Source organism: Myxine glutinosa, chromosome 4, assembly GCF_964187855.1.
Source record: "Myxine glutinosa chromosome 4, kmMyxGlut1.1, whole genome shotgun sequence".
NCBI lineage: Eukaryota > Metazoa > Chordata > Myxini > Myxiniformes > Myxinidae > Myxine > Myxine glutinosa.
Window position 1 is genome coordinate 216,041,698 of NC_136264.1, and position 27,027 is coordinate 216,068,724.

The 27,027-nt window shown below is 46.5% G+C and overlaps 1 protein-coding gene across 3 annotated transcripts in view; it reads left to right on the forward strand.

Moving 5' to 3' along the window:
* Nucleotides 1-27,027, forward strand: part of LOC137425707 (GRB2-associated-binding protein 1) — a 142,795-nt gene that overhangs the window by 3,090 nt on the left and 112,678 nt on the right. Inside the window, exon 1 of one of the 3 annotated variants that reach the window (XM_078777008.1) lies at nucleotides 283-585. The exons of 1 other annotated variant lie outside the window; for it this stretch is intronic. In XM_078777008.1, the coding sequence (XP_078633134.1) occupies nucleotides 511-585 (75 nt within the window). In that variant the 5' untranslated portion in view covers nucleotides 283-510. Of the gene's footprint in view, nucleotides 1-282; nucleotides 586-27,027 lie in introns of those variants that run through there. One more of the 3 variants, XM_068114407.2, reaches the window with a different exon arrangement.

Below are 27,027 nucleotides of genomic sequence, written 5' to 3' on the forward strand. Positions count from 1 at the left end.
ATGGGATAAAATAATTATTTAAATCTCAGACATAATATTATATTCCTGATCACCAATTGCTCTTCCAATCCTCCTCTGGTCATTTGTACATCACCAACTCTCCCTAATCTCCTCCCACCTCGATGTCCCCGCCCCGTCACGCTCCCTAATCTCCTCCCACCTCGATGTCCCCGCCCCGTCACGCTCCCTAATCTCCTCTCACCTCGATGTCCCCGCCCCGTCACGCTCCCTAATCTCCTCCCACCTCGATGTCCCCGCCCCGTCTTGACTCTGTTTTCTCACCCTCTGTCCATCAAACTGCCCCAACGCTGCTCCTTCATCCCTCGCGCTCTCATTCCCACCTTTCCTACGCTGTCCATCACGCCATTCCTCGCCTTTCGCGCTTTAATTCGCTCCGATATCGGATGACTCTTCCCATCCCGAACCGCCCCCATTTCCGTCTCATCTGTCCCGTCGACCCCTCTCTTCTTCCTCTTCATTTCTCCCATCTCGTCTTGTCCCCGCGACACCATGAGTGCAGGGGGTGAGGTCTTGTGCTCCGGCTGGCTGAGGAAATCTCCCCCCGAGAGGAAACTGCGGAGATACGTGCGTACTCGTGCATGGATTTGTTTGCACATGGCAGCTCAGTGTACCTTGACACATCCCTTCCCGCGCTTACTTGTACCGGCGAATACCTCTTACTTTTACCTTCGTTCCGCGCCCGCCATCACATGCTCTCCGTGCCGATCTCCGTGCTGTTCGTGCGTGGACCCGCGAGCCTGTGCGATTAATCACCGTGTGGGCCCCTCTTAGCGCCTGTGGGACAAATGTCAAAACAATTACTCACTCGGGGCTCGTTTAGCGGAACGAATTCACTCTGTCACGTGAACATGTACATAACTCACTGATGTACACTTACATACCCCGCACTCACATGCATACTTACCCCGCACTCATATGCATACCCCGCACTCACATACATACCCCACACTCATGCATACCCCGCACTCACACGCATACCCCGCACTCACATGCATACCCCACACTCACATACATACCCTGCACTCACATGCATTCATACCCCGCACTCACATGCATACCCCGCACTCATATGCATACCCCGCACTCACATGCATACCCCGCACTCATATGCATACCCCGCACTCACACGCATACCCCGCACTCATATGCATACCCTGCACTCACATACATACCCCACACTCACATGCATACCCCGCACTCACACGCATACCCCGCACTCACATACATACCCTGCACTCACATACATACCCCACACTCACATACATACCCCACACTCACATACATACCCTGCACTCACATGCATACCCCGCACTCACATGCATACCCCGCACTCACATACATACCCTGCACTCACACGCATACCCCGCACTCACACGCATACCCCGCACTCACATGCATACCCTGCACTCACATGCATACCCCGCACTCACACGCATACCCTGCACTCACATACATACCCTGCACTCACATGCATACCCCGCACTCACACGCATACCCCGCACTCACATACATACCCTGCACTCACATGCATACCCCGCACTCACATACATACCCTGCACTCACACGCATACCCCGCACTCACACGCATACCCCGCACTCACATGCATACCCTGCACTCACATGCATACCCCGCACTCACACGCATACCCTGCACTCACATACATACCCCACACTCACATGCATACCCCGCACTCACACGCATACCCCGCACTCACATGCATACCCCGCACTCATATGCATACCCCGCACTCACACGCATACCCCGCACTCATATGCATACCCCGCACTCACATACATACCCCACACTCACATGCATACCCCGCACTCACACGCATACCCCGCACTCATATGCATACCCCGCACTCACATACATACCCCACACTCACACGCATACCCCACACTCACACGCATACCCCACACTCACATGCATTCATACCCCGCACTCACATGCATACCCCACACTCACATACATACCCTGCACTCACATGCATTCATACCCCGCACTCACATGCATACCCCGCACTCATATGCATACCCCGCACTCACATGCATACCCCACACTCATATGCATACCCCGCACTCACATATATACCCCACACTCACATGCATACCCCGCACTCACACGCATACCCCACACTCACATGCATTCATACCCCGCACTCACATGCATACCCCACACTCACATACATACCCTGCACTCACATGCATTCATACCCCGCAGTCACATGCATACCCCACACTCACATACATACCCTGCACTCACATGCATTCATACCCCGCACTCACTTACATACCCCGCACTCACATGCATACCCCACACTCACATGCATACCCCACACTCACATACATACCCTGCACTCATATGCATTCATACCCCACACTCACTTGCATACCCCACACTCACATGCATACCCTGCACTCACATGCATACCACGCACTCACATACAAACCCCACACTCACATACATACCCCAAACTCACATACATACCCCAAACTCACATACATACCCCGCACTCACGTGCATACATACCCCGCACTCACATGCATACCCCACACTCACTTACATACACACGTTCACTCACATTCACGTGTACATGTACACAACTCACTCATGTACACTTACATGCCCCGCACGCACTTACATACACACGTTCACTCACATTCACGTGTACATGTACAGAACTCGCTCATGTACACATACATACCCTGCACTCACATACATACACGTTCACTCACATACACCTGAAGGGGGGAGGGGAGGGGAAGGAGAAGGAGGAGGGGGAGAAAGGGGAGAAAGGGGAGGGGGGGAGGGGGGGGGATGGGGGAAGGGAAGGGAAGGGGAGGGGAGGGGAGGGGGGAGGGGGGAGGGGGGAGGCAGGAGAGGAAGGGGTTCATATATATGCTGGTGGGTGAATGTGGCGTTCATCCCGTTTCTGAGTTAACTCTGATGCCGATCAGGAAGAAGAAGAAGCCTTACTACCAACTTTGTACACTTCCGGAATTGTTTGATTTATTTTATATTCAAATGTCTGGTGATTGTTTTGTATTTATGTATGCGAATGTGTACTTGTACAGTATATAACTGTCATTAATTTAAAATAGCTTAGGCACGATCGAGCGATTTTATTTATTTATTTATTTATTTATTTTTTTATTTTTTAACTCCAAAAAAACGATCTTTTTTTTCTCTATAATTTTTTTTCCTTCCTAAAACACTCCCAGGCACTCACTGATGAACCTCTGAAAGTTTGACGAAGATTCGTTCGGCCATCTCTGAGAAAAATGGCGACACACAGACCAACATCTCTCTTATATAGAAGATTATATTTATTTACATTGTTGGTTATTTATTATATTTGTCATGAGTAAATTCATTGTTAAACTAATTAAGATCGTTGGTTATTGATTTTGTTGGTAGTGAGTAAAAAATATGTTTGGACAGTTTAGTACTAATTACCTCTGCCACCAAAGGTAGATGGAGGTGATGTTTTCACCCCTGTCCGTTTGTCCGTTCGTTTGTTACTTGCCGGAAAAGATTCCGGCAAGTATGTTGATCTGTTCGTTTGTTACTTGCCGGAAAATTTTTTCCGGCAAGTATGTTGATCTGTTCGTTACTTGCCGGAAAAGATTCCGGCAAGTATGTTGATCTGTTCGTTACTTGCCGGAAAAGATTCCGGCAAGTATGTTGATCTGTTCGTTACTTGCCGGAAAAATGTTTCCGGCAAGTATGTTGATCTGTTCGTTACTTGCCGGAAAAGATTCCGGCAAGTATGTTGATCTGTTCGTTTGTTACTTGCCGGAAAAATTTTTCCGGCAAGTATGTTGATCTGTTCGTTACTTGCCGGAAAAGATTCCGGCAAGTATGTTGATCTGTTCGTTACTTGCCGGAAAAATGTTTCCGGCAAGTATGTTGATCTGTTCGTTTGTTACTTGCCGGAAAAATTTTTCCGGCAAGTATGTTGATCTGTTCGTTACTTGCCGGAAAAGATTCCGGCAAGTATGTTGATCTGTTCGTTACTTGCCGGAAAAATGTTTCCGGCAAGTATGTTGATCTGTTCGTTACTTGCCGGAAAAGATTCCGGCAAGTATGTTGATCTGTTCGTTTGTTACTTGCCGGAAAAATTTTTCCGGCAAGTATGTTGATCTGTTCGTTACTTGCCGGAAAAGATTCCGGCAAGTATGTTGATCTGTTCGTTACTTGCCGGAAAAATGTTTCCGGCAAGTATGTTGATCTGTTCGTTACTTGCCGGAAAAGATTCCGGCAAGTATGTTGATCTGTTCATTTGTCTGTTTGTGTTGTTACTTGCCGGAAAAAAATTCCGGCAAGTATGTTGATCTGTTCGTTTGTTACTTGCCGGAAAAGATTCCGGCAAGTATGTTGATCTGTTCGTTTGTCTGTCTGAACCATGAGGCGCCGCAACTTGCAACAACGTGAGGCACAAAACGTTGCGCCACTATATCTCCAAAAGTGCTGAACAGAAAAAATTGAGACATGGCTCATTGTAAAGAACTCTCCATGGGGAATAAAATATGTTAATGATGATGTCATATGTCACGTGGTCGGCCACCATCTTGGAAAAACGGCAAAACTTTGCACCACTATATCTCCAAAAGTGCTGAACAGAAAAAATTGAGACATGGCTCATTGCAAAGAACTCTCCATGGGGAATAAAATTTGTTAATGATGACGTCATATGTCACGTGGTTCGGCCGCTATCTTGGAAAAACCGAAATATTTTGCACCTCCATATCTCTGAATGTGCTGAATAGAAAAAATTGAGACATGGCTCATTGTAAAGAACTCTCCATGGGGAATAAAATATGTTAATGATGACGTCATCAGTCACGTGGTTCTGCCGCCATCTTGGAAAATCCGAAAAATTTTGCACCTCCATATCTCCGAAGGTGCTGAATAGAAAAAATTGAGACATGGCTCATTGTAAAGAACTCTCCTTGGGGAATAAAATATGTCAATGATGACGTCATCGGTCACGTGGTTCGGCCGCCATATTTGTCCTAAATGGCCGATAAAAAAGTAAATTCCGGCAAGTCCTCGGTCTCTGACCGATTTTTCGTTTGTCTGTCTGTTTGTTTGTCTGTCTCTTTCTGTCTGTTTGTGCGCAGCACTATGTCTACACCGTTGCACATAGAATCGCCAAACTTTACACACATATTTGTCTTGCCCTGGAATAGACTGTGCCCAATTTTTAACTCTCTCGGCCCAAGGCCTCCATTATGACGTCATAATTTGATAATTCGACGACAAGTGCAAAACTTCATCCTATCAAGATGCAATTTCTTGAGCAACATGACGGAATAAACTGGTGGAGAAAAACATAATGATGACATCATCGGTCAGGTGGTTCGGCCGCCATCTTGGAAAAACCGAAAAACTTTGCACCTCTATATCTGCGAAAGTGCTGAATAGAAAAAATTGAGACATGGCTCATTGTAAAGAACTCTCCATGGGGAATAAAAGATGTTCATGATGTCATCGGTCACGTGGTTTGGCCGCCATCTTGGAAAAACCAAAAAACGTTGCACCTCTATATCTCCGAAATTGCTGAATATAAAACATTGAGGCATGGTTCATTGTAAAGAACTCTCCATGGGGAATAAAATATGTTAATGATGTCATTGGTGCCTCCATTATGACGTCATAATTCGACAAGTACAAAACTTCATCCGATCAAGATGCAATTTCTTGAGCATAATCTAGGAATAAATTAGTTTAGAAAACAAATAATGATGACGTCATCGGTCACGTGGTTCGTCCGGCATCTTGGAAAAACCGAAAAAATTTACACCTCTATCTCCGAAAGTGCTGAATAGAAAAAAAATTGAGACATGGCTTATTGTAAAGCACTCCATGGGGAATAAAATATTGTCCTGAATTTGGTTAGAGTGATATATAGAGCCAGGTCGATCTGTATAGGTAGGTATCCGACTGTCGTGATAGGGAATCTACCTGTAATAAGTTCTATGTTTAGCCCGGTTTGTCGGTATAAGCTGTATTGGTGTCCCCGCCACAAGGGGGCGGGGCGTGCTAATTCGTATAGGGATTATGGGTAATATTCCTTTGTTTGTCGTTCCTCGTGTCACCAAACCTGTGTCCATTATGGCAACGCACTCATTTAAACACTTAGATAGGTCCTTAGTGCACACATTAAATAATTCCCCTCCCTTACCACAACGACTGAAGAAAACAGGCAGGAAGCCAAATCGGGGCACCGCCGCATGGGCCGCAGCCAGCCACACCACCAGCTGGCCGAGCAACGAGCCTCGTGGCAGGCTATAGCCACGCCCAGGAGGACTGTGATTGGTCTGTGGAAGGGACAGAGAACTGCCCCGTGATTGGAGGGAAGGGAAGGACTGGTGGTTGGCCACGAGGGTGGCGTGACATGGTGGGCGGGAAGCACTCGGCCAATGGGAGGAAGCCAGCGGAGTGGGAAGATTCTGGAAGACGGGGGTCACTGCGCTGGTTGGAGGGGAGAAAGAACTGATGTCACAGGGCGAGGGATAAAACTGCTGACTCACCGGCGTTTCGCCCTCTTCCCTCTTCCCTCCTCCCGCGCTCTTCCCTGGCCCTTTCCGTTCCTGTCTCTCTCTGTGCTTCCCTGAAGTTCTCTTCGTGCCTCGTGTTGGAGATCGGCTTCGTGTTGGAGATCGGCTTCGTGTTGGAGATCGGCTTCGTGTTGGAGATCGGCTTAGTGTGGAGATCGCTAGCCCTGCGTTGGACCTTTGGTGCTTTTGGTTCATCGTGGTGCTCGGTGCTTTTTGGTGCTTTCGGTGCTGCGAGCGGACGGGACCTCGGGTGCGACTGACGAGGAACTTGCAGCGAGGCACTCGGTGAGGCCTGACGGCACGCGAACAGGCACGCATCGAGGCCTGTTTCCCGCCGACATCTTTCCCATTTCGAAGCCGCGGCGGGCTTGCGCGCTTGGAGCCGACGATTCCTTGACTGCAGACTACAGACAGATAAGCACGTACCACATCTTACACAAATCCACGAAGGACAGTTATTTTATTAATTCATTCCTTTGTCTCGTTTCTGAAGTGAGTTGTGGGGACGTCCCAATTTAGAATTAGATTTTATCATCGCGTTTCCCTGTCCCGATCTTTATTTCGAATAAACCCTTGCATTATTTTCCATTTCTTTTTAAACCCGTTCTCGTTTGAGTTAATCACTTTCCGGGTTGAAGACACTGGCGCGCGCGAGCCGGGAGGTAAGCGCTTCTGCTTCTTCCCCTTCATTCTTCCTCCCATGCTTTTATAGCCGAATCCGTATTTGATCGTCGCCTCCATTAAAGCCGTTCGGTCATCCGCGGTCCTACGGTGTTAACCGAAGGGATCGCGCGACAATTGGTATTCAGGAGTGGGATTTGAACCCTGTTATAAATTTGGTGTCAAGGAGTGTGGAAAATTTGGAAGAATTTTGTTTTTTTTTAGTCAGAGGCGATAAATTTGCATCGTCGATCGGTGCGCGGGACGCGAACGGCGTGTCAGTTAAAATTTAAATTGGTTTCTGAGATACAATACGCGCGGGGAAGCTACCTCTTCTTTACGGATGGAAGAGGTACGCAATATGGAAGAAAGGATGGAAGATGCGGGGAGCCTTGGAAGTGGATCGGAGGTAGTTGGGGGGTTTGAGCATCGTGATGGAACTTCCCCCGCCATAGCGGCGGCCCCGATAGATCTCCAGACCATAGTAAATTTATTAAAGGCTCAGAGTGAGCGCAGTGAACAAACCAGTGCAGAAATTCGGGGAATGAGTAATAAAATTGATGGGTTAAAGGGAGAGATGGGAGAACTTAATCGTAAAATGGATACCCAAAGGAATGAATTGAGGGGAATAATAAGGGGTTGTAGTGAAAGATTGGATGTGCAGATTAAAGAAACGAAAACCCCATGTGGAATGAACGAACGAATGAGTGAGTTGGAGGAGGAACGAAAGAATGGTGCACATGGGGCCCAGGAGGAGCCAAGGGTGGCATAATTCGAATCTGAACGGGGGGAATTCAAATTGGGAATGGAAGAGTGTACGGCCCATGCAGATGTGCACGGGGCTCAGGAGCCAGGAATGGCAATTAAATTAAAATTGGAAGGGAATGGGGAGTTTCGAAATTTGGATGGGGAGTGTCAACAGGTGAAGGTGGAGTGCCCACAGGTAGATGGGGAGACTGCATGTTTGGAAGTAAATGGGAAATGTTTCCCACATGGTGACCTCGAGGTTTATCGGGACCGGGTGGATGCCACAACACCCCAACCGGGGGATGAATTCGGAATGGTGCAGCACAAGGGCGGTTGTGCAGTGCAACAGAGGGTAGAGGTATTGGGGGTCCGTGTGGCGGAACCGGACCAGGTGTGTAATTGGGAAGACCTGTCGGGGCCGAAAATATTTGATGGGGATGATGTAAATGATGTGACACAGCGGCTGGGGACCTGGGACAGTCCCATGGAGGTAGAGGTTGATCAGTCCCAAAGGTGTTTGGGGGAGGAGGTGAGTCGGACCGAGGAGGTGGTTGAGGTGACCCAGGGGACCCTCACCGTGCATAACAATTGGGAACAGGAGGCTCCGAAATTGCAGAACCAGTTGGGGGAGTGTGTTGGCTCTGGGCTGGATTTGGACCTTGGAGAGTCGGGAGATTGAGCCTCAGACGATTTGTTCCCCGTAGGGAATTTGGATCAGCTGCAGGGAGGGGCAGAACAACCTGAGGGGGTTGTTACCTGCAGCTGCGGTTTGGCAGTGGAAATCAAAATTTCTAAAAGGAAATTTAAAATTAAATTTAAATGGGAATGTGATTTGGAGCAGCCATGGAGGGAGTTGGTCCCTGGGCTGTGGAATTTGAACCAGGAGAGGTCATTGTGGATGGCCTCGGGGAAAAGTTGCCCCTTAAAAAATTTGGGTATGCCAGCCAGCTGGGGGGCTGGGCTGGCGAGATTTGGACCTAGGGTCCAGCCATGGGTGTCGTGGTACGACACAGGGGGGTCTGGTGGAGTGTGGTGTCCCTTATCCGTCGGGGCGCCGCCGTGTGTGGCTGGCAGGGTCGTGTGGCTCGGGCTGGCAGGGTCACCGGACCCTGGTGGGTGTTAAGACTTCCATGGGGTCCAAGGTGGTTCTTCACAGGCCTGGGATGGCGTATATTGAGGACCACTAGGGGGAGGTGTTGTGGGTCACGCTTTGGTGGTGGCACCGCGGACGGCCAGCATGGGCCTGATGTGGTGACCACCCGGGCATGCGGCCTGACACCCTCTCCCTGAGACTCTGGCGCGTGCGAGCAGGGAGGTAAGTGCTTCCGCTTCTTCCTCTTCATTCTTCTGCCCGTGCTTTTATAGCCAAATCCGTGATTGATAGTCGCCTCAATTAAAGCCGTTTGGTCATCCGCGAGCCCTGGTATTAACCTGAAGGGATCACGCGACAATATGTTAATGATGATGTCATAGGTGACTCCATTATGACGTCATAATTCGACAAGTACAAAACTTCATCCGATCAAGATGAAATTTATTGAGCATAGTCTAGGAATAAATTAGTTTAGAAAACAAATAAAGATGACCTCATCGGACACGTGGTTCGGCCGCCATATTTGTCCAACATGGCTGGTAAAAAAGGTACATTCCGGCAAGTCCTCGGTCTCTGACCGATTTTTCATTTGTTTGTTTGTTTGTTTGTGAACAAGATATCTCAAAAGGTTGTGGATGGATTCGGACTGAATTTGGCAGAGATGTAGCGTATCTGACAAGGACGAAATGATTCGATTTTGGTGAACATCCGGATTCGGATCCGGCTACGAGATTTTTTAAATGATTCTTCACCATTGAGTGATATGGCCAACCAGGTGGAGGTATGATCTCTACTGAGTGCCGTTCTTCTAGCTCACCCTGTTTAGTTCTAGTAAGCTGCTGTTTTTATGATTGCTCACATTGATATTGATGAGTGGGATTTGTTGATTTTTTTTTTTTGAATGAGTTAATTCGTAGTTAAACAAATTAAGATTGTTGTTGTTGATTTTATTGGTGATAAGTAAAAATTTGTTTCGTGCAATGCCCTCTGGTTTAATTAAATAATCATAAACGTTTCTTTGTTTATTTCTTCAGCGGTTGCCAGTATTTAACCTGCAACATGTCGCAGGTCGACAAGAGCTTTGTGCTGCTGTTGCTACTCCTACTGTTGTTGTTGGGGGCCGATTTTTGAAATGTGCTCCCATTGGTCGGACAGCCGCCGGACCACACCCACATCTGTCGCTTGACTCCACCCAGCGTAGCACCGAGACATAATGACGCCATCTTGGTTTTCTAGTGGGCCAAACACATTAAGGCCTGTTGTCCTCTGCCGATTATACACTGCCCGGGTTTGTTGTGTCAGATTTCCATTGGCTTTGTTTAGGTCAATTGTTATTCACGACAAGGGATCCTGAAAAATCTAATCATATGCCGAGTAATAGTAAAGTTTAATCGAACCCGTCAGATCGCACGGTTATGTTATGTAAAGTATCGTTATGTTATGTAATGAAGCGTTACATTATGTAATGAAGTGTTACGTTATGTAATGAAGTGTTACGTTATGTAATGAAGTGTTACGTTATTCAATGAAGCGTTACATTATGTAATGAAGCATTACGTTATGTAATCAAGCGTTACGGCATATAATCAATCATTACGTTATGTAATGAAGCGTCACGTTATGTAATGAAGCGTTACGTTATGTAATGAAGCGTTACGTTATGTAATCAATCGTTACGTTATGTAATGAAGCGTTACGGTATGTAATGAAGCATTACGTTATGTAATGAAGCGTTACGTTATGTAATGAAGTGTTACGTTATGTAATCAATCGTTACGTTATGTAATGAAGCGTTATCTTCTGTAATGAAGGGTTACGTTATGTAATGAAGCGTTACCTTATGTAATGAAGCGTTACGTTATGTAATGAAGCGTTACGTTATGTAATGAAGCGTTATGTTATGTAATGAAGCGGTACGTTATGTAATGAAGTGTTACGTTATGTAATGAAGTGTTACATTATGTAATGAAGCATTATGTAACGCAAAGTACTGTCGCGCAACTCCGGTTAACACTAGAGTCGCGGATGGCCTAAACGGTCTTATTTGGAGACAACTACCCAAACATGGATTCGGCTATGGCCACGCGGGAGGAACAAGGAAAATGGAGGCTGCGGCGAAAGCGCTTAACTGCAGTGCGCCGGCGTAGCTCCGGTCCTGTAAGGGGCAATCAACTCAAGCGGGCACAGGTTTCACAGGGGATGCAAAATAATACAAGGGTTTATTCAAATAAAAGCAAGGACAGGAAAATACGCGCCGATAATAAAATAAGGTAGCTAAATTGGGATCCCACACACAACAGATTCCGGAGACGAGACGAGGGAGATGAATTAATAAAGAAAAACGTTCGTTATGTTTGGGGGAATGGGTAATGGCCTTATCTGTCTTGTCATCATCTTCTTGTAACACGGCCCCGCTCGGCCGCCACCAGGCCTCGCTCCAGGCACCACAGCAACGCGAAGGCCTGAGCCAACGCTCACACCGCCCGCACACGACGAGGTCCCCCGCTCCAAACATCAAAGCACCGAGCACCGCTAGAGACTGCCAGAGCACGAGCGTAGATGTTCAAAACCAAGAGAGCAACTCAACGACTCGTCAACTCAGGCCATGAACCGCGAACCAACTGCCGCGCAACTCAACTCTGCGCAACTCAACTCTGCGCAACTCAACTCTGCGCAACTCAACTCTGCGCAACTCAACTCTGCACACTCAACTCTGCGTACTCAACTCTGCGCACTCAACTCTGCGCACTCAACTCTCCAACGAACTGCCCTCCCACTCTAATTCATCTCTGGATCCAACTCGACTCGTCTCCAACTCGACTTGTCTCGGGATCCAACTCAACTCGACTTGTCTCGGGATCCAACTCAACTCAACTCGTCTCGGGATCCAACTCAACTCAACTCGTCTCGGGATCCAACTCAACTCAACTCGTCTCGGGATCCAACTCAACTCAACTCGTCTCGGGATCCAACTCAACTCAACTCGTCTCGGGATCCAACTGCCCGAAATGGCGTTCGGCGCTCGCCAATATCACCGGCCCGCGACGTCAGCATTGGCACACTGCCAACCCATCAGAGCCTCGTAACTTCCCGCCCTCTGTCGACCCACTTCGCGCCTCCCGCGTCCATTCACGCCAAACGAGCACAGCCCTCCTGGGCATGGTACTCAAGGTGGATAGGCCTGTCCGGAGGTGTAGGTGGCGGCGGCCATTCGGCGGTGTCCTGGCCTGATTTCTTCCTAAGTCATGTCAGGGGGGAGGGCGTTATTTAGTGTTGTCCTAAAGGTCCTAACTAATGTCTAAGTGGTGTGCATTGCCAAAAGGGACAAAGGTTTGGCTAACCAGGGGAGGACACGCAGGGGCGCTACTCCTTAATCCCTACACTACTTATCACTCGAACCTCCTGGTAGATTCACAAGTATACATCTTAACCGACAAAACGCCTACACATGAAGAACTTATTACAGGTAGTTTTCCTTACCGCGACACACGAAGCATGTTACCTACTCAGATCTAACTGCTCTACATATTACTCTACCACATCGACATAACAGTACGAAAATAAATCGTTGCCTAATTTTTGAATGGCCCCAAATTTGGTTTAAGCAATCCGTGACTGTGTGACGAATCAGTTCATTCTGATAAAACTGTGGGGAGGGTGACAAGGATAACAGGTGTCATGTTAATCTTTTGATAGCGCATTAAATGCACGTTTCCCAATCGTCCTGTTACCGGATTTTGGCGCAGGTTGTGACCACAGTGCGGTCATTGTTGAATCCTCAAATATAAATGTTATATTAATGTGAAAGCGTATTATGGGGAATTGAGAGGAAGGATTTGAGGTGAAGTTTGGGGAAATCAAAAGTTTGGAAAGTTTGTGTTGTTATACTTTTGCAAAGTGAAGGTAACTATCCTTCTGTTACTGTGTATTTGAATGTGAAAATCATCCAATAGTTTTAGTTTTGATAAATGTGGACTGCTTGTATGTCATGTTTTGCAATCACAAGCAAGAATGTCCTTTCTTTTAGGACAAGGAGTGGTTTATTGCATGGAATGCGAGCTATTCCTGGCATGGAGTACAATCTTTGTTTTTGGTTTGGCTGATCCAGCCAGCCAAGCTTCTTTAACTTAAGACATTCGTATTCTGTTTGTTTCATTAAAGTGAAACTCAAGTCGAAACAACCCTTTTATTTAAAGGCCTCTCTTCCTTATTCCAGGCGACTCCACATTGTGTTATGCAGTAACACTTAGCTCGACAGACAGCAGCTGCGTCTCTTTGTCTCTCTCTCTCACTGATCTAGAAAGGATTAGACTCTGGTCTGATAAGTGGAATATGTCCTTAAATCCTGGAACATCCCACAGTCTCACCCTGTCGCTTCAGAATGATCGTCAAACAAACCCACATATCTATTTCCAAGATCATCCACTAGAAGTTTTAGTCTCTTGAACTTCTCGACCTCCCCTGGGCCAACCACATAGCATAGCCATCCATAGACTGGACATTCTCCATCGTTCCAAGTCATTTCTTGAGAAACAATCCTCTCCTTTTCTGTTCATTAATTATATTGCATGTTGCGTCCATTTGTCATGTTTGGACACATTCATTCACTTAGTTCGAGTGAGTACATTGTTTATTTGATACATCAGCATTGGCACTCCCACCTCCGGGTAGGAGTGCCCATCTCGGCCCACCTCCGGTGGGAAATTTAAAGTGGTTATATGTCCACAAAGTCATACATTTTTCTGGGACACACTGTACACTTCAAAGTTACTTTTGGGACATACTATAACCATATTTTGTCTTGCTGGACCGCACCAAGGTTTTTGTGATGTAAAGTAATGTACTGTGAAGTTTTCATCACAAAAATACTCTCACTTCTGATCGCCTGTTAAGACAGAACACTCAGCGCTAGGACCTTTCATCCCAGGAGATTGGCCAAACGGTGTTTTAATGCACTGCATTCAATAAATTGTAACTTTACCGTTCCCCAAGGATCAATCAATTGGGCCGAAATCGATGACAAACGCACACGGAAATCAGGTGCCTCAAATATGCTTTCTTACCTTTTGAAGAATTTATTTTGTAAGGTAAAGTGCAGGGAAGAAGGTAAACAAGATGCTATAAACAAAAACATCACGGACCAAGTGATTCAAAAGAACACAAATAGGTAAACGGGAATATTCAAACTTATATACAATGACTGGAAATAAAGCAATTCTTGTCCCACTAAGGGAAGCTCAGATCACACTTGTACAACAAGACAATAATCAAGGCGAGACGTCCCTTTTCTCTTATGCACAGGCGATGGACGTCCCACTCAATGCAGCCCGCTTTAGAAACCAGGTGCAAGACGAGAGCTCGTGACGAGTACCTCTCAAGATGAAGTAAAACCAAACAGAGCACGATAAAGATCAGTCACGAGGAAGACCAGCGACAATCTGCCTCCACCAGGCCTTGTGAACCCTTTTTGTCCTCCAAGCGAGGCCTCCCGGTCTTCCCTCCATCCTCTTCCTCCAGGCACTTCAAAAAACCCAGGGTGATCCCAGCTTGGGTCAATCCCAAAACTCCAAAGAGAACCAGTTGTTTGTGCTTATTTTACATGAGGCTTTTTGAATTCTCCAAAGACACATGTGAGCCTTCTACTTCTCCTTGTCTCGAGTTCTTCCTCCTTGTGGGCAGAGTTCTTCCCTTGCAATCCCGCCCATGGGGCAGTCCGAATAATAATAAAAAAGCGCTTTGGCACTTCTGGCCCCACAGCACATTGTGCTGTCATGGCTGACAGACCCTGGCCAAATAGATCGTGATGGGCCTTTTGCACACGTGACACGTGTGCCTCTCTCATGAGAAATCTTCACCCAGCCCCGCCTACAAACATGAGGTGTTTACGCCTACAAAATTAAGTCCTAACCTGTCTATAGATTACATACACTGCCTCATCAGCGTCACGTGTAACAAGCGACTTACTCTGACAGGTCCCTGTTGCATGGCAATCTAACCTACTCGAACCACATGCACAATACTCAATACTACACTTACCACAGTCAAGCTATTAATTCTCCCCATCCTCAACTCCCCCTCCCCCCACCACCCCTCCAATACATTTTGTTGTGGAAATGACTCCTAGTGGGTTAAATATGCTTAATATAGCATAGTTATTTCCTTAAATTCAATGTCTAGGCTTAGCGGTTAGGGTGCTGGCTTGGGTTCCGAGGATCCTGGGTTTGAATCCCCGCCGATCGCTGAATTAACGCCAGGAGGGTTGACTCAGCCTGTCATCCTTCCGAGGTCGGCAAATTGAGTACCAGTTCGCTGGCAATTCTCTATGTGTCGCAAGAGGTGACCAACAGTGTTGGCGGCAGGAAGGGCATCCAGCCGTAAAACATTGCTTCAAAAAGGGTACCACGGTGCCCAAAAAAGGTCAACCCCCGCTCTGCGGGGAAAAATGGCCTCTACAGGCGGTTCTTCAATGTCTAGCATAAGCGTAAAGTTCTCGTAATTAATTGTGACCTTAGATGTGCGTTGCTTATGTAATAGTTGGATGATGTCAACCCATCACTATGTCTGTGTCTAAGATTATCAACCCTTTTGACCCCATCTCTACCATTTTCCCCTCTGTAATCTGTCATTTAAGTGTCTTTTTCACATTCGCTAGGTCGCCAGGCGCAAGTCCGGGTGGCGGTCGTGGATTCTTTAATTAATTTAATATTAGCCTTCAATGATTTGACAAGACTCAAGAGAATAAAATGTCCAAACTCGTTTCAGAAGACAATATACTGATTTAATGACACATGGGAGTTCTTGATTCACTGGTACCAAAGGCATTTACAGAAAACACTTCCATTCGAGTTACACATACACGAATAAAACAAAATCACTACCCTACATTCAACAAAGGTCAACACACTACATTTAATACATTACAACTGAACCAAGAGCTCGTCGAGGGTGCCGTGGCATGGCTTTTTATGGTCAGAGATCAAAGAGGGGGGTCAGGTAAGGTTCAAAAAGATAGCAAGCATTGCGTGAGTCTCCAACTCCTTGGGTCAGATCTTTTCTTTCTTCATATCCAACTCTCCCAGCCATAAAATGTCAAGTCATTGAGAAAACAGAGATTTCTGCAAAAGTTCAGCACACATCATTGTTACAAGTTATATATATATTAAATCTTTTATATATATATATATATATATATATATATATATATATAGATATATATAGATATATATAGATATATATATATGTGTGTGTGTGTGTATGTGTATCGTATGGAAAGTTGTATCATAAATATACTATTTATACAATATCAGGCTAACAAAGGACTATATCTCTATTCTTTAATCGAGCTTACTTTGCTGCGTGGTTATAAAACGAGATAGGCATCACAGCTTGAGCTGAATGCCTGCCTCTGGTTTTTTCTCTGATATGCATTGTCAGCTGTGAGACCTTATATAGACAGGTGTGTGCCTTTCCAAATCATGTCCAATCAATTGAATTTACCACAAGTGGACTCCAATCAAGGTGTAGAAACATCTCAAAGATGATCAAGAGAAATGGGAGGCACCTGAGCTAAATTTCAAGTGTCATAGCAAAGGGTATGAATACTTATGTCAATGTGATATTTTAGTTTTTTCTCTTTAATAAATTTGCAAAACTTTCTAAAATCCTGTTTTCTCTTTGTCATTATGGGGTATTGAGAGTAGATTGATGAGGGAAAAAATGAATTTAAATGATTTCAGCATAAGGCTGCAAATAACAAAATGTGAAAAAAGTGAAGGGTCTGAATACTGTTATGTCGGTAGGGTAAAGGAATATCTCGAGCCAGATAGATCTGTATAGGTAGGTATTCGACTGTCGCGATAGGGAATCTACCTGTAATAAGTTCTGTATGTTTAGTCCGGTTTGTCGGGTTAAGATGTATACCTGTGAACATACCAGGATGTTTGAGTGTTAGATAGTGTAGGGATAGGATAACAGCCACTGTGTGTCAAACCTGGTAGTCAAACCTTCGTCCCTTATGGCAATGCATACACCTGTAGACACTTAGACAGGCCCTGTAGTGCACACATTAATTAAATTCCCTTCCCTGACAATGACTTCGGAAGGAACAGGCCAGCACACCACCGACGATGGCCGCCGCCAGCTACACTTCCGGCAGGCCTCGAGTAGCACGAGCTATTACCACGCCACAGGCCTGTGATTCGGTGGAGGGCACTGATTGGGTGGTGCGCCAAGGCTGACGTCACCACCGCAGGGCTATATAGGGGCGTGCCGAAGGACATTTTCCCTCTTGCAGTCTTGCAGATCCAGCAGTTCTCTTGCGAGTCTGGCACATCCGGCTGAAGTCTTGCGCAGCACGTCTTCTTCTTGCTTGCGCAGCTTCCTCTGGCAGCTCGAACCCTCTTGCAGCACGTCCTTCCCTGGCTGTGTTGTGCTCTCTGTGCTTCCCTGCTTGGTCTTGGGAGGTCCCTGGTGGTCGTTGGCTCGCCATCTGCATGGTGCTTGGAGCGGTGCTCGGTGCTGTGGTGCTCGAGCGAGGCCTGGTGGTGCGTGAGCGGGGCCGAACGGAGCCGTGTTGGACGGCAAACAATACAAGACGACAGACGAGATAAGGCTGCACCCACACCCCACATTTACATAACGGACGTTATTCTTTTCGTAATTCCTTCCTGTGTTCCTTTCTGAAATCTGGTGTGTGGGATCCCAAATTAGGACTTTTATTTGATTACCGTCGCGTTTCATTGTTATCGGGTCCGTGAATAAATCTCTATTTTTGTACATTTGAAATCTTGTTGTCGAGTACATTAATTCCCAGCAGGATTGAAGCCGCGATCGGCGCGCCCTAGGTAAGCGCTTTTGCCACAGCTTTCCACTTCCCTTCCTCTTGCGTTTATTATAGCACAATCCGTGTTTGGTCGTCGCCTCCATTAAAGCAGTCCTGGTCTATCCGCGAGCCCTGGTGTTAACCGAAGGGTCGGCACGACAATACTTTCTGAATGCACTGTATCTGGTGTTAGTACATGGTATGATAGGGTTGTGGAAATTTTGGACAACAAGATAAAGTTTTTAAAAATAGTTGAGGCTTGGTTTCCCCGGATTGGCCAAAACCATTGTTAAGTAAGCTTAATGGTTCACAAGGTTATTCAGGATCTGCATGAGAAGTGTGTTGTGGCTCCGGCAGATAAAGCAGCGAGCTCATAACGTTGTGGTGGTTTGTAAAAGGTTTTCCATCGAGGTTTTCTTGAGGGATTTAGGTATTGATAAAGTTACTTTCACTCGTTTCGGAAATAGCACAGATGTTCCATGTCAAAAGCCTTTCAAAGACATTGTTAGGGTTAGGGTTAGCTCAGCATTAGGAAGTTCTATGTAATAATTTTAACATTAAATATAAAGAGATAAATTGATGTATTCCCCATTTTTTCTGGATCCCTTCGGTTCATAAAAGCCCATACAAGTTTTGGTTTATAGCGGAAGCTCGGCAATGTACTTTGAAACGGTTGTCAGTTGTGGTTAATTCAGGGTTACCGGTCGTTGGGGGAGCAATTTTTGAAATATTATTTATCAAATACCGTAGTAAGAATTCTGGTATAAATACTTTCTGGGGTATTGGTCCCACTTTGGAGTTCTTAAATCGGATTAGATTGGTCAATATTAAATCTGTTGATGTTTTTGATTTTTCTGCTTTGTATACAAATTTGGATTTGGCACTGGTTAACGATGCGTCCGTTAGTGTTATTGATAAAGTTTTTATGTATCAGGTTTGATGTCTTTTTTTTCTATGAAAAAGTATGTGGGTTTTAAGTGTTTTGACAAACAAAAATTTTAAGAGCTACAATTAATTAATTTTTTGTGGGAAAATGTTTCAACAAATAAAAAGTATTTCAATGAGAGGGAACTGTAGGCCACTATTAGCAGACATTTTCCTTGTTTATTGTGAGTTTTAATTTGTTGAAGGAGAAGTTAGGCTTCGCTAAAATGTTGTCTTTTACATGCCGTTATATTGATGATGCACTATTTCTGTGATTACTTATTAAGTTTTTTGATAGACTGATTCATAGGATTTATCCAGAAAGCCTCATAGCAGATAAGAGTAGTAACCATGATAATGTTGTGACATATCTGGATGTGTTAGATATTGTTGTAAATAATTGTTTTAGTACAAATGTTTATCATAAAGTTGACCATTTTCGTTTTTCTGTTGTCTTGTATACTTTTCTTGTTGTCTTGTATACTTTTCTTGTTGTCTTGTATACTTTTCTTGTTGTCTTGTATACGCTTCCTTGTTGTCTTGTATATGTTTCCTTGTTGTCTTGTATACTTTTCTTGGTGTATGGTATACTTTTCTTGGTGTATGGTATACTTTTCGTGTTGTCTTGTATACTTTTATTGATGTCTTGTGTACTTTTCTTGTGGTCTTATATACTTTTATTGGTGTCTTGTATGCATTTCTTGTTGTCTTGTATACTTTTCTTGTTGTCTTGTATACTTTTCTTGTTGTCTTGTATACTTTTCTTGTTGTCTTGTATACTTTTCTTGTCGTCTTGTATACTTTTCTTGTTGTCTTGTATACTTTTCTTGTTGTCTTGTATACTTTTCTTGGTATCTTGTATACTTTTCTTGTTGTCTTGTATACTTTTCTTGTTGTCTTGTATACTTTTCTTGTTGTCTTGTATACTTTTCTTGTTGTCTTGTATACTTTTCTTGTTGTCTTGTATACTTTTCTTGTCATCTTGTATACTTTTATTGGGGTCTTGTATACTTTTTTGTTGTCTTGTATACTTTTTTGTTGTCTTGTATACTTTTCTTGTTGTCTTTTATACTATTAATATACCGGTTAAAACGGGCTACAATGTGTTAACATCTCAGCTTATTAGATTTGCTAGAGTTTGTTCTGTTAAGGAAATTTTGTGGTTTTTTAATAAGAAGATTTATTACATTATGTTAGAGAGGGATTATTGTGCTAATAGTTTGATTATGTCACGTGAAAATGTTTATAGACGTCATTGTAATCTCTTGTTCAAGTTTGGTTGGTTTTCATGTAAACAGGTTACTGCAGCATTGGAAGTTGTGTGAAAGAATTAGAATCTCGTAAAAAAAGTCAGTATGTCTGTGGGTGTGAAACACCAATCATGCCAAAATTACTGGGCCAATTGCCACCAAACTTGACGTACACCAAATTGGATTGACCTCCTGTTGAACATGGGCTACTTGTTTTGTTTTTTTATGACCCTGGTTAATGATGATATTGAAGGAGCTGCGCTCCAACGCGAGTCGAAAGAATTGACGCGACCAAAGACGGAATTCGTCCGAGTTGCTTTATTGAAACAAAACAGCTCAGGTATTATTTTGACAAGCCCGTTTATCGGGCAGCAATATATATACACATTTATGCCGGGGCGTTTGCCCGGGAAAACCGAGACCGGGCATGCCCGGGTGTCAAGGGCGAGTCCTGGAAAGGCGAGTCTGGACATGCCCGGGCGTCCTGGACGCGGCCTGGCAAGTCGAGGCTGGGCGTGCCCGAGCGCTCTGGGCGAGCCCTGGAAAGGCGAGAGCGGGCATGCCCGGACGCTCTGGGCGAGCCCTGGAAAGGCGAGTCTGGACATTACCGGGCGTCCTGGACGCGGCCTGGCAAGTCGAGGCTGGGCGTGGCTGGGCGCTCTGGGCGAGCCCTGGAAAGGCGAGAGCGGGCATGCCCGGGAAAGACGAGACCGGGCGTGCCCGGGAGGTTCGGGCGTGCCCGGGAACAGCGAGTCCGGGCATGCCCAGGAGAGGCGCGTCTGGGCCCGTCCGGACGAGCCCGGCATGGCGATCGCGCCCTGGCCGCGTCCTGGCAGGTGCAAGGCGATTGTGTACATTCAGCGGGAACCGCTACAATATCGCTAAATTTACTTCAACATTATATTGTGGCAGTTTGTGGGTGTGGCCTCGACGTCACCCATTCCCGTCCCCTTCCATTGGCAAACCCATCTCCCCCATCCACACCACCGAGCCCAAAACCGCGAGACTTGTGTGAGAACCCGCTGTCCAAAAATATACAAATTGATTTTGTATATTTGCCTGCATTTTATCATCCACGAATGTGGGACACTGTCAAAAGATTTCTGATAGTCTATCCAGGCGGTGGACAATTTAGTTCTTTGCATTCTGATTTTTTCAAGTATGGCCTTGTTCAGTAGTAGGTGATCAATTGTTCCATAACACCCTCTCTTGCATCCATCCCTTTTGTTCTGCCTCTTAACCTCCTTGCTGTGTTCGATGATGGTACATCATTTCTGTGAAGATTCCTGTCAGCAGTTTGTATGTGGTTGGTCAGCATGTTATCGGTCAGTATTTGTGGGGAAGTTGGGATTCCTCAGATTTTGGGATGAGAAAGGTGTTCCCTTCTGCGAGCCACTCATCCACTACCTTTTCCTCTTGTATCAGTTTGTTAAATGTCCTGGCGTAGTGATTGTGAAGAGCATCAAGTTGTTTTAGCCAGAAATTTGGAATTCCATCTGGACCTGGGCTTTTGAAGTTTGGCATTTTTTGAAGTTGTTTTATAATTTTCTCTTCATCAATAATTATCAATGGTGGCATTTCCTCAATATGTTGCTTCTTCTTTTCCAAGTTTGGGATCCATTCTGCTTCCTTGTTGTGTTCTTTTCGGTCTTCAAAAATTCCTTTCCAGAATTTTTCCAGATTTTCTTTGTCAGGGGGAGTTGACACATTCTGCCTTTGTTTCCCCAATTCACGGTAAAATCTCTTCTGTTTACTTTTAAACATGTGGTTTTGTTTTCTCCTGTTGTTTCCTTCATAGTTTTTTTTATTTTATCTTCCTTGCTATCATTTCTATTTTCAGTTTGTTTTCAGCACCCAAGCACTCGAGGTCTTTGCTTTGATTTTGTGTTTGTTTTTTATTCTGTGGATTCTCTTTGTTAGCTTTGGGTGTCTGTTTCCTTTCCTGAACTGTTGTATTTGTCCTACTTCCTTCTGCAGTTGCTCTCTTTATGTCTCTAATCTCTGTCTCCAAGGTGGAATTTGGTTTCTATTTGTAGGGCCAAGTTTTTCCTTCTTCCGGTGTTGTTTGCCCATTACTTTTTCTTGAATAATGTTATGAATTTGGGTAGAGGAATATCTAGAGCCAGGTAGATCTGAATAGGTATCATGCTTCGTCTGTCGGGATAGCGAATCTACCTGTAATAAGTTCTATGTTTAGCCCAGATGTCGGTATAAGTCGTATGTGTCCCCGCCACGAGGGGGCGGGGCGTGCTAAGTAGTGCAGGGATTATGGGTAAAATTCCTTCATTTGTCGTTCCCTCTGTCGCCAATCCAGTGTCCATTATGGCAACGCACTCATATAAACACTTAGATAGGTCCATGGTGCACAACAGTAATTAAATTCCCCTCCCTTACAGCAATGACTTTGGAAGAAAACAGGCAGGAAGCCAGATCGGGGCACCGCCGGATGGGGCCGCAGCCAGCCACACCACCAGCTGGCCTAGCAACGAGCATCGTGGCAAGCAATAGCCACGCCCAGGGAACGTGTGATTGGTTGAGGCAGAAGGCGCGAACCTTCAGCCAATCAGCGCAGAAAGCGCAAAATGACGACTTTGAAGGATGTTGTTTATTGGAGGGAAGAGCGCCGGTGACGTGGGAAGGTGCGAGAAGGTTCGAGAGACCAAGAAGATACGAGGCTCTGATTGGGAACGCGTGAGATTGATGTCACACGCCAGGTGACAAAAGGACTGGCTCGACAACATTTTCTCTCTCTCCCCTCGTGCTTAAAGCTCTCTCTCTCCACGCTGGACTTGAGAAAGATCGGCTCTGCGCTGGACCCTTCGTGCTTCGCTCATAGAGATCTGTTGGTTCCTCTTCCCTGCGTGGCCGTTGGCATCTTCCCGGAGTCTTTGCGGTGCTTTCGGTGCTTTTGGTTCGTCGTGGTGCTCGGAGCTTGGAGCGAGGCTCGGTGCTGTGAGCGAACGGGACCTCGTGTGCGACTGGCGAGGAGCTTGGAGTGGGGAATGCCGCTGAGCGGGTCGCTCGGGGCCTGGCGGAGCGCGCAAACGTGGCGGACTGAGGGAGCCGCGTTGGACGACAGACGCACCACTACAGACAGATAAGCACGCACCACAGAACACCACCCGACGATTTCTTTATTACTTGCAAAATCGAAGATTTTTCAAGTATATTGGTCGGTTCTGTTTGTGGTTCTGTCTGTTTGTCTGTCTGTTTGTCTGTCTGTTTGTCTGTCTGTTTGTCTGTCACTGGCCTACAGGTCACAATTCTAAACCGATCGTCACGAAACTTCACCACGTTGTATAAGTCGTCCCAATTGAGAAGCCTATTGATTTTGAGGTCAAAGGTCAAAGGTCATCTGGAGGTCAAATTTCTAAAATCGCCATTTGGCATAACTGGCTTCCGGTCCGGTCTGGAGAGGACGCTGGCGCTACTTGTTCGCCGCTTCTCCGACTGGGCCATTGCACATAGTTTGCTTTTCTGGTGGTCGTGGCGGATTTTTGACCGTTGGGTCTGCCCTCTGCTCGGTCCCGGCTCTGCTCCTGGCTTCGCCTGCCCGGCTCCTCCACTGTTTCCTCAGGCCCGCTCCCGTTGTTTGAGGCGGTTGTTTGCGGCGGTGGCTGTTTGCCGCTGCGGTCTTGGTTTGCTTGATTAGCGGCTGCGGTTGTTTGCCGCTGCGGTCTTGGTTTGCTTGATTAGCGGCTGCGGTCGTTTGCCGCTGCGTTTGCCGCTTTGCCTCCTCGACCTTGGCCTCGTACTCGTCCCTTCGCTCCTGCCTGGCATGGCTCTAAGGTATTCCGCCACAAGGCTTCTTCTGCTCAATACTCACTCCACCCCATCATGCATCTCTGCAATCAAATACCACGGACTCCTGCGACGACCCAGATACATTCATAGAGGCTCCGGTCGTAAGTTTGTTTACTTACAAACAGGTCACTCCATTCCCGTACTCTGGTCGGCTCAGCGCACTCCCACTATCGTCCCAGCGCACCTGGTCACAGCAACGCACACGATCGCACCTCCTGTCTTCAAACCCTGGCTAAATCACCTGAGTTCATCCCCACCGTACAAAACAACATCAAGCTCACCCTGTTCAATACCCGGTCCCTCAACAACAAAAGCCTCATCCTGAACGACTACATTCTGGATAATAAACTGGACTTTCTCTGTCTCACTCAAACCTGGCAACAACCTCTGGACTACTTCTCACTCAACCTCACTACACCCAATGGATATTCTTACATCAATAAACCACGCTCGGAGGGCCGAGGTGGTGGAATTGCCGTAATTCACCGACAAGACATCAAGACCAGCCTCATCTCCATCTCATCTGCTCCATCATTTGAACACCTGGCTTTTAAACTCTCTGGTCACACACAGTCAGTCATGGCTGTCGTCTACCGCCGTCCCAAACCACACCCATCATTCCTGTCTGACTTCTCCTACTTTCTGACCCAGCTCTGTTCCCTCTCCCCCTCAATCCTCCTCCTCAGTGATTTCAATATCCACATGGACTCCACTGACTCCACAATAACCACTGACTTCACTGATTTACTCACCTGCTTTAACCTCACTCAACATGTCAACTTTCCTACCCATAACCATGGTCACATTCTCGACCTTGTCTACTCTACTGGACTAATTTCGCACCATCTCTCTGGCTCCGACCTCACCCTCTCTGACTACTTATCCATCACTATGACCATCAACATCCCCACCCCAGCACCAAGGCATTATCGCACTGTCAACTTCCGTAAGCTAAACGCTCTTTCACCTACCTCATTCTCATCCACCCTCTCTGAAAAAATGTCCACTTCTCCCTTTGTTGACCTCCACACCCCTTCTGACCTCACTGACTACTACAACCACACTCTCTCCTTCTGCCTTGACCAGCTTGCGCCGATGAAAACCAAAACAGTTTCTTTCACTCATTCTGCTCCCTGGTTTACCCCTGAACTCCGCCTGATGAAAACTCGTGCTCGCCAACTTGAAAGACTCCGCAATAAAACAGGTCTCACAATTCACTCCCAAGCCTACAAGGACCACCTACAACACTACAAAGATGCCCTCTCCCGCGCCCGCTCCGCCTACTACTCTCAAATTATCCACTCTGGCTCCGGAAACCCAAAAGCACTCTTCTCTACAATAAACAAACTCTTCAACCCCCTGAACACCACCACCCAGTCATTCACAGTAGACAACTGCATCTCCTTCCTTTCATTCTTCCAATGCAAAATTGACAACATCTACAACAGCTTAACCACCACCGCACCCGCTCCCCCTCAAACCACCTGCCCCCCCTTATCCTGCCAACCCCTGTCTCAATTCTCCCCAGTCTCCCCTACTGACCTCTCTGAACTCCTCAAAAGAATGAAAACTGCCACCTGCACTCTTGACCCCATCCCCTCCAGCTTTGTCAAGGCCTCCCTTCCTGCTCTCTCTCCACTTATCACTGCAACAATAAACTCCTCCCTGTCTACAGGCATCGTCCCACCATCCCTCAAAATTTCTGCTGTTACCCCCATTCTGAAAAAACCTGGACTCAACCCTGACACCCTAAACAACTTCAGACCCATCTCCAACCTACCCTTTCTGTCAAAAGTTTTGGAACACGCTGTAGCCACTCAACTCAAACATCACCTCTCTGCCAATAACCTGTATGAAACATTCCAATCTGGATTCCGCTCCAACCACAGTACTGAAACTGCTCTCCTCAAAATCACCAACGACCTTCTCCTCTCCTCTGACGCTGGCAACCTCAACATTCTCATCCTCCTCGACCTCAGTGCCACCTTTGACACCATCAATCACACCATCCTCCTCACCCGACTTGAAACCACCTTTAACATTACCGGCACTGCCCTCTCTTGGATCAAATCATACCTCTCTGACAGACGCCAGTTCATCTCCATCAATAACTGCAAATCCCCCACTGCTCCCCTCCCCCAAGGTGTCCCCCAAGGTTCAGTTCTTGGCCCCCTCCTCTTCATCCTGTACCTGTCCCCCCTTGGTCACTTAATCCGCCGTCATGGTCTCCAATTCCACTGCTTCGCCGATGACATCCAGCTTTTCATCTCCACCGCCACCCACTCTATCCTGACAAACTGCATCACTGAAATAAAATCCTGGCTTCAAATCAACTTCCTCAAACTTAACTATGATAAATCTGAAATAATCATCATTGGCCCAAAAACGCTCACCAAATCCACCCATAACTTTGCCCTCAACATCGACGGTTTCCCAGTATCCACCTCCCCTCACATCCGGAATCTTGGCATCATCTTTGACCAAACCTTCTCCTTCGACAAATACACTAAACAGATCACAAAGACGGCCTTCTTTCACCTGAAAAACATCGCCCGTCTCCGTCCATCCCTCTCCTCCACGGCTGCAGAAACCCTCATCCACGCCTTCATCACCTCCCGTCTGGACTACTGCAACAGCCTCCTTTATGGTTCACCCTCAAGAAATCACCAATAAACTCCAATACATTCAGAACTCCGCTGCCCGTCTACTCACCCATTCCCGGACCCGTGACCACATCACCCCCGTCCTTTACAAGCTTCACTGGCTCCCCATCCCCCAGAGAATCCAGTCCAAAATCCTCCTCTTGACCTACAAAGCCCTCCATAACCTGGCCCCATCCTACCTGACTGACCTCCTCTCCAGACACACTCCCACCCACAACCTCCGCTCTGCTGGTACCAACCTCCTGACCCCCCCCCCCCCCATGCGGACCAAATTCAGATCCTGGGGGGACAGGGCCTTCCCCATCGCTGCTCCCACCCTCTGGAACTCACTACCTCACACCATCAGAGACTCCTCCTCACTCACCACATTCAAAACATCACTCAAGACCCACTTGTTCAACACTGCATTCAACATTTAACCCACAGCATTTAACCCCTGACTATCTCTTCTCCTTCTCCTTCCTTTTGCTTTGATTATTT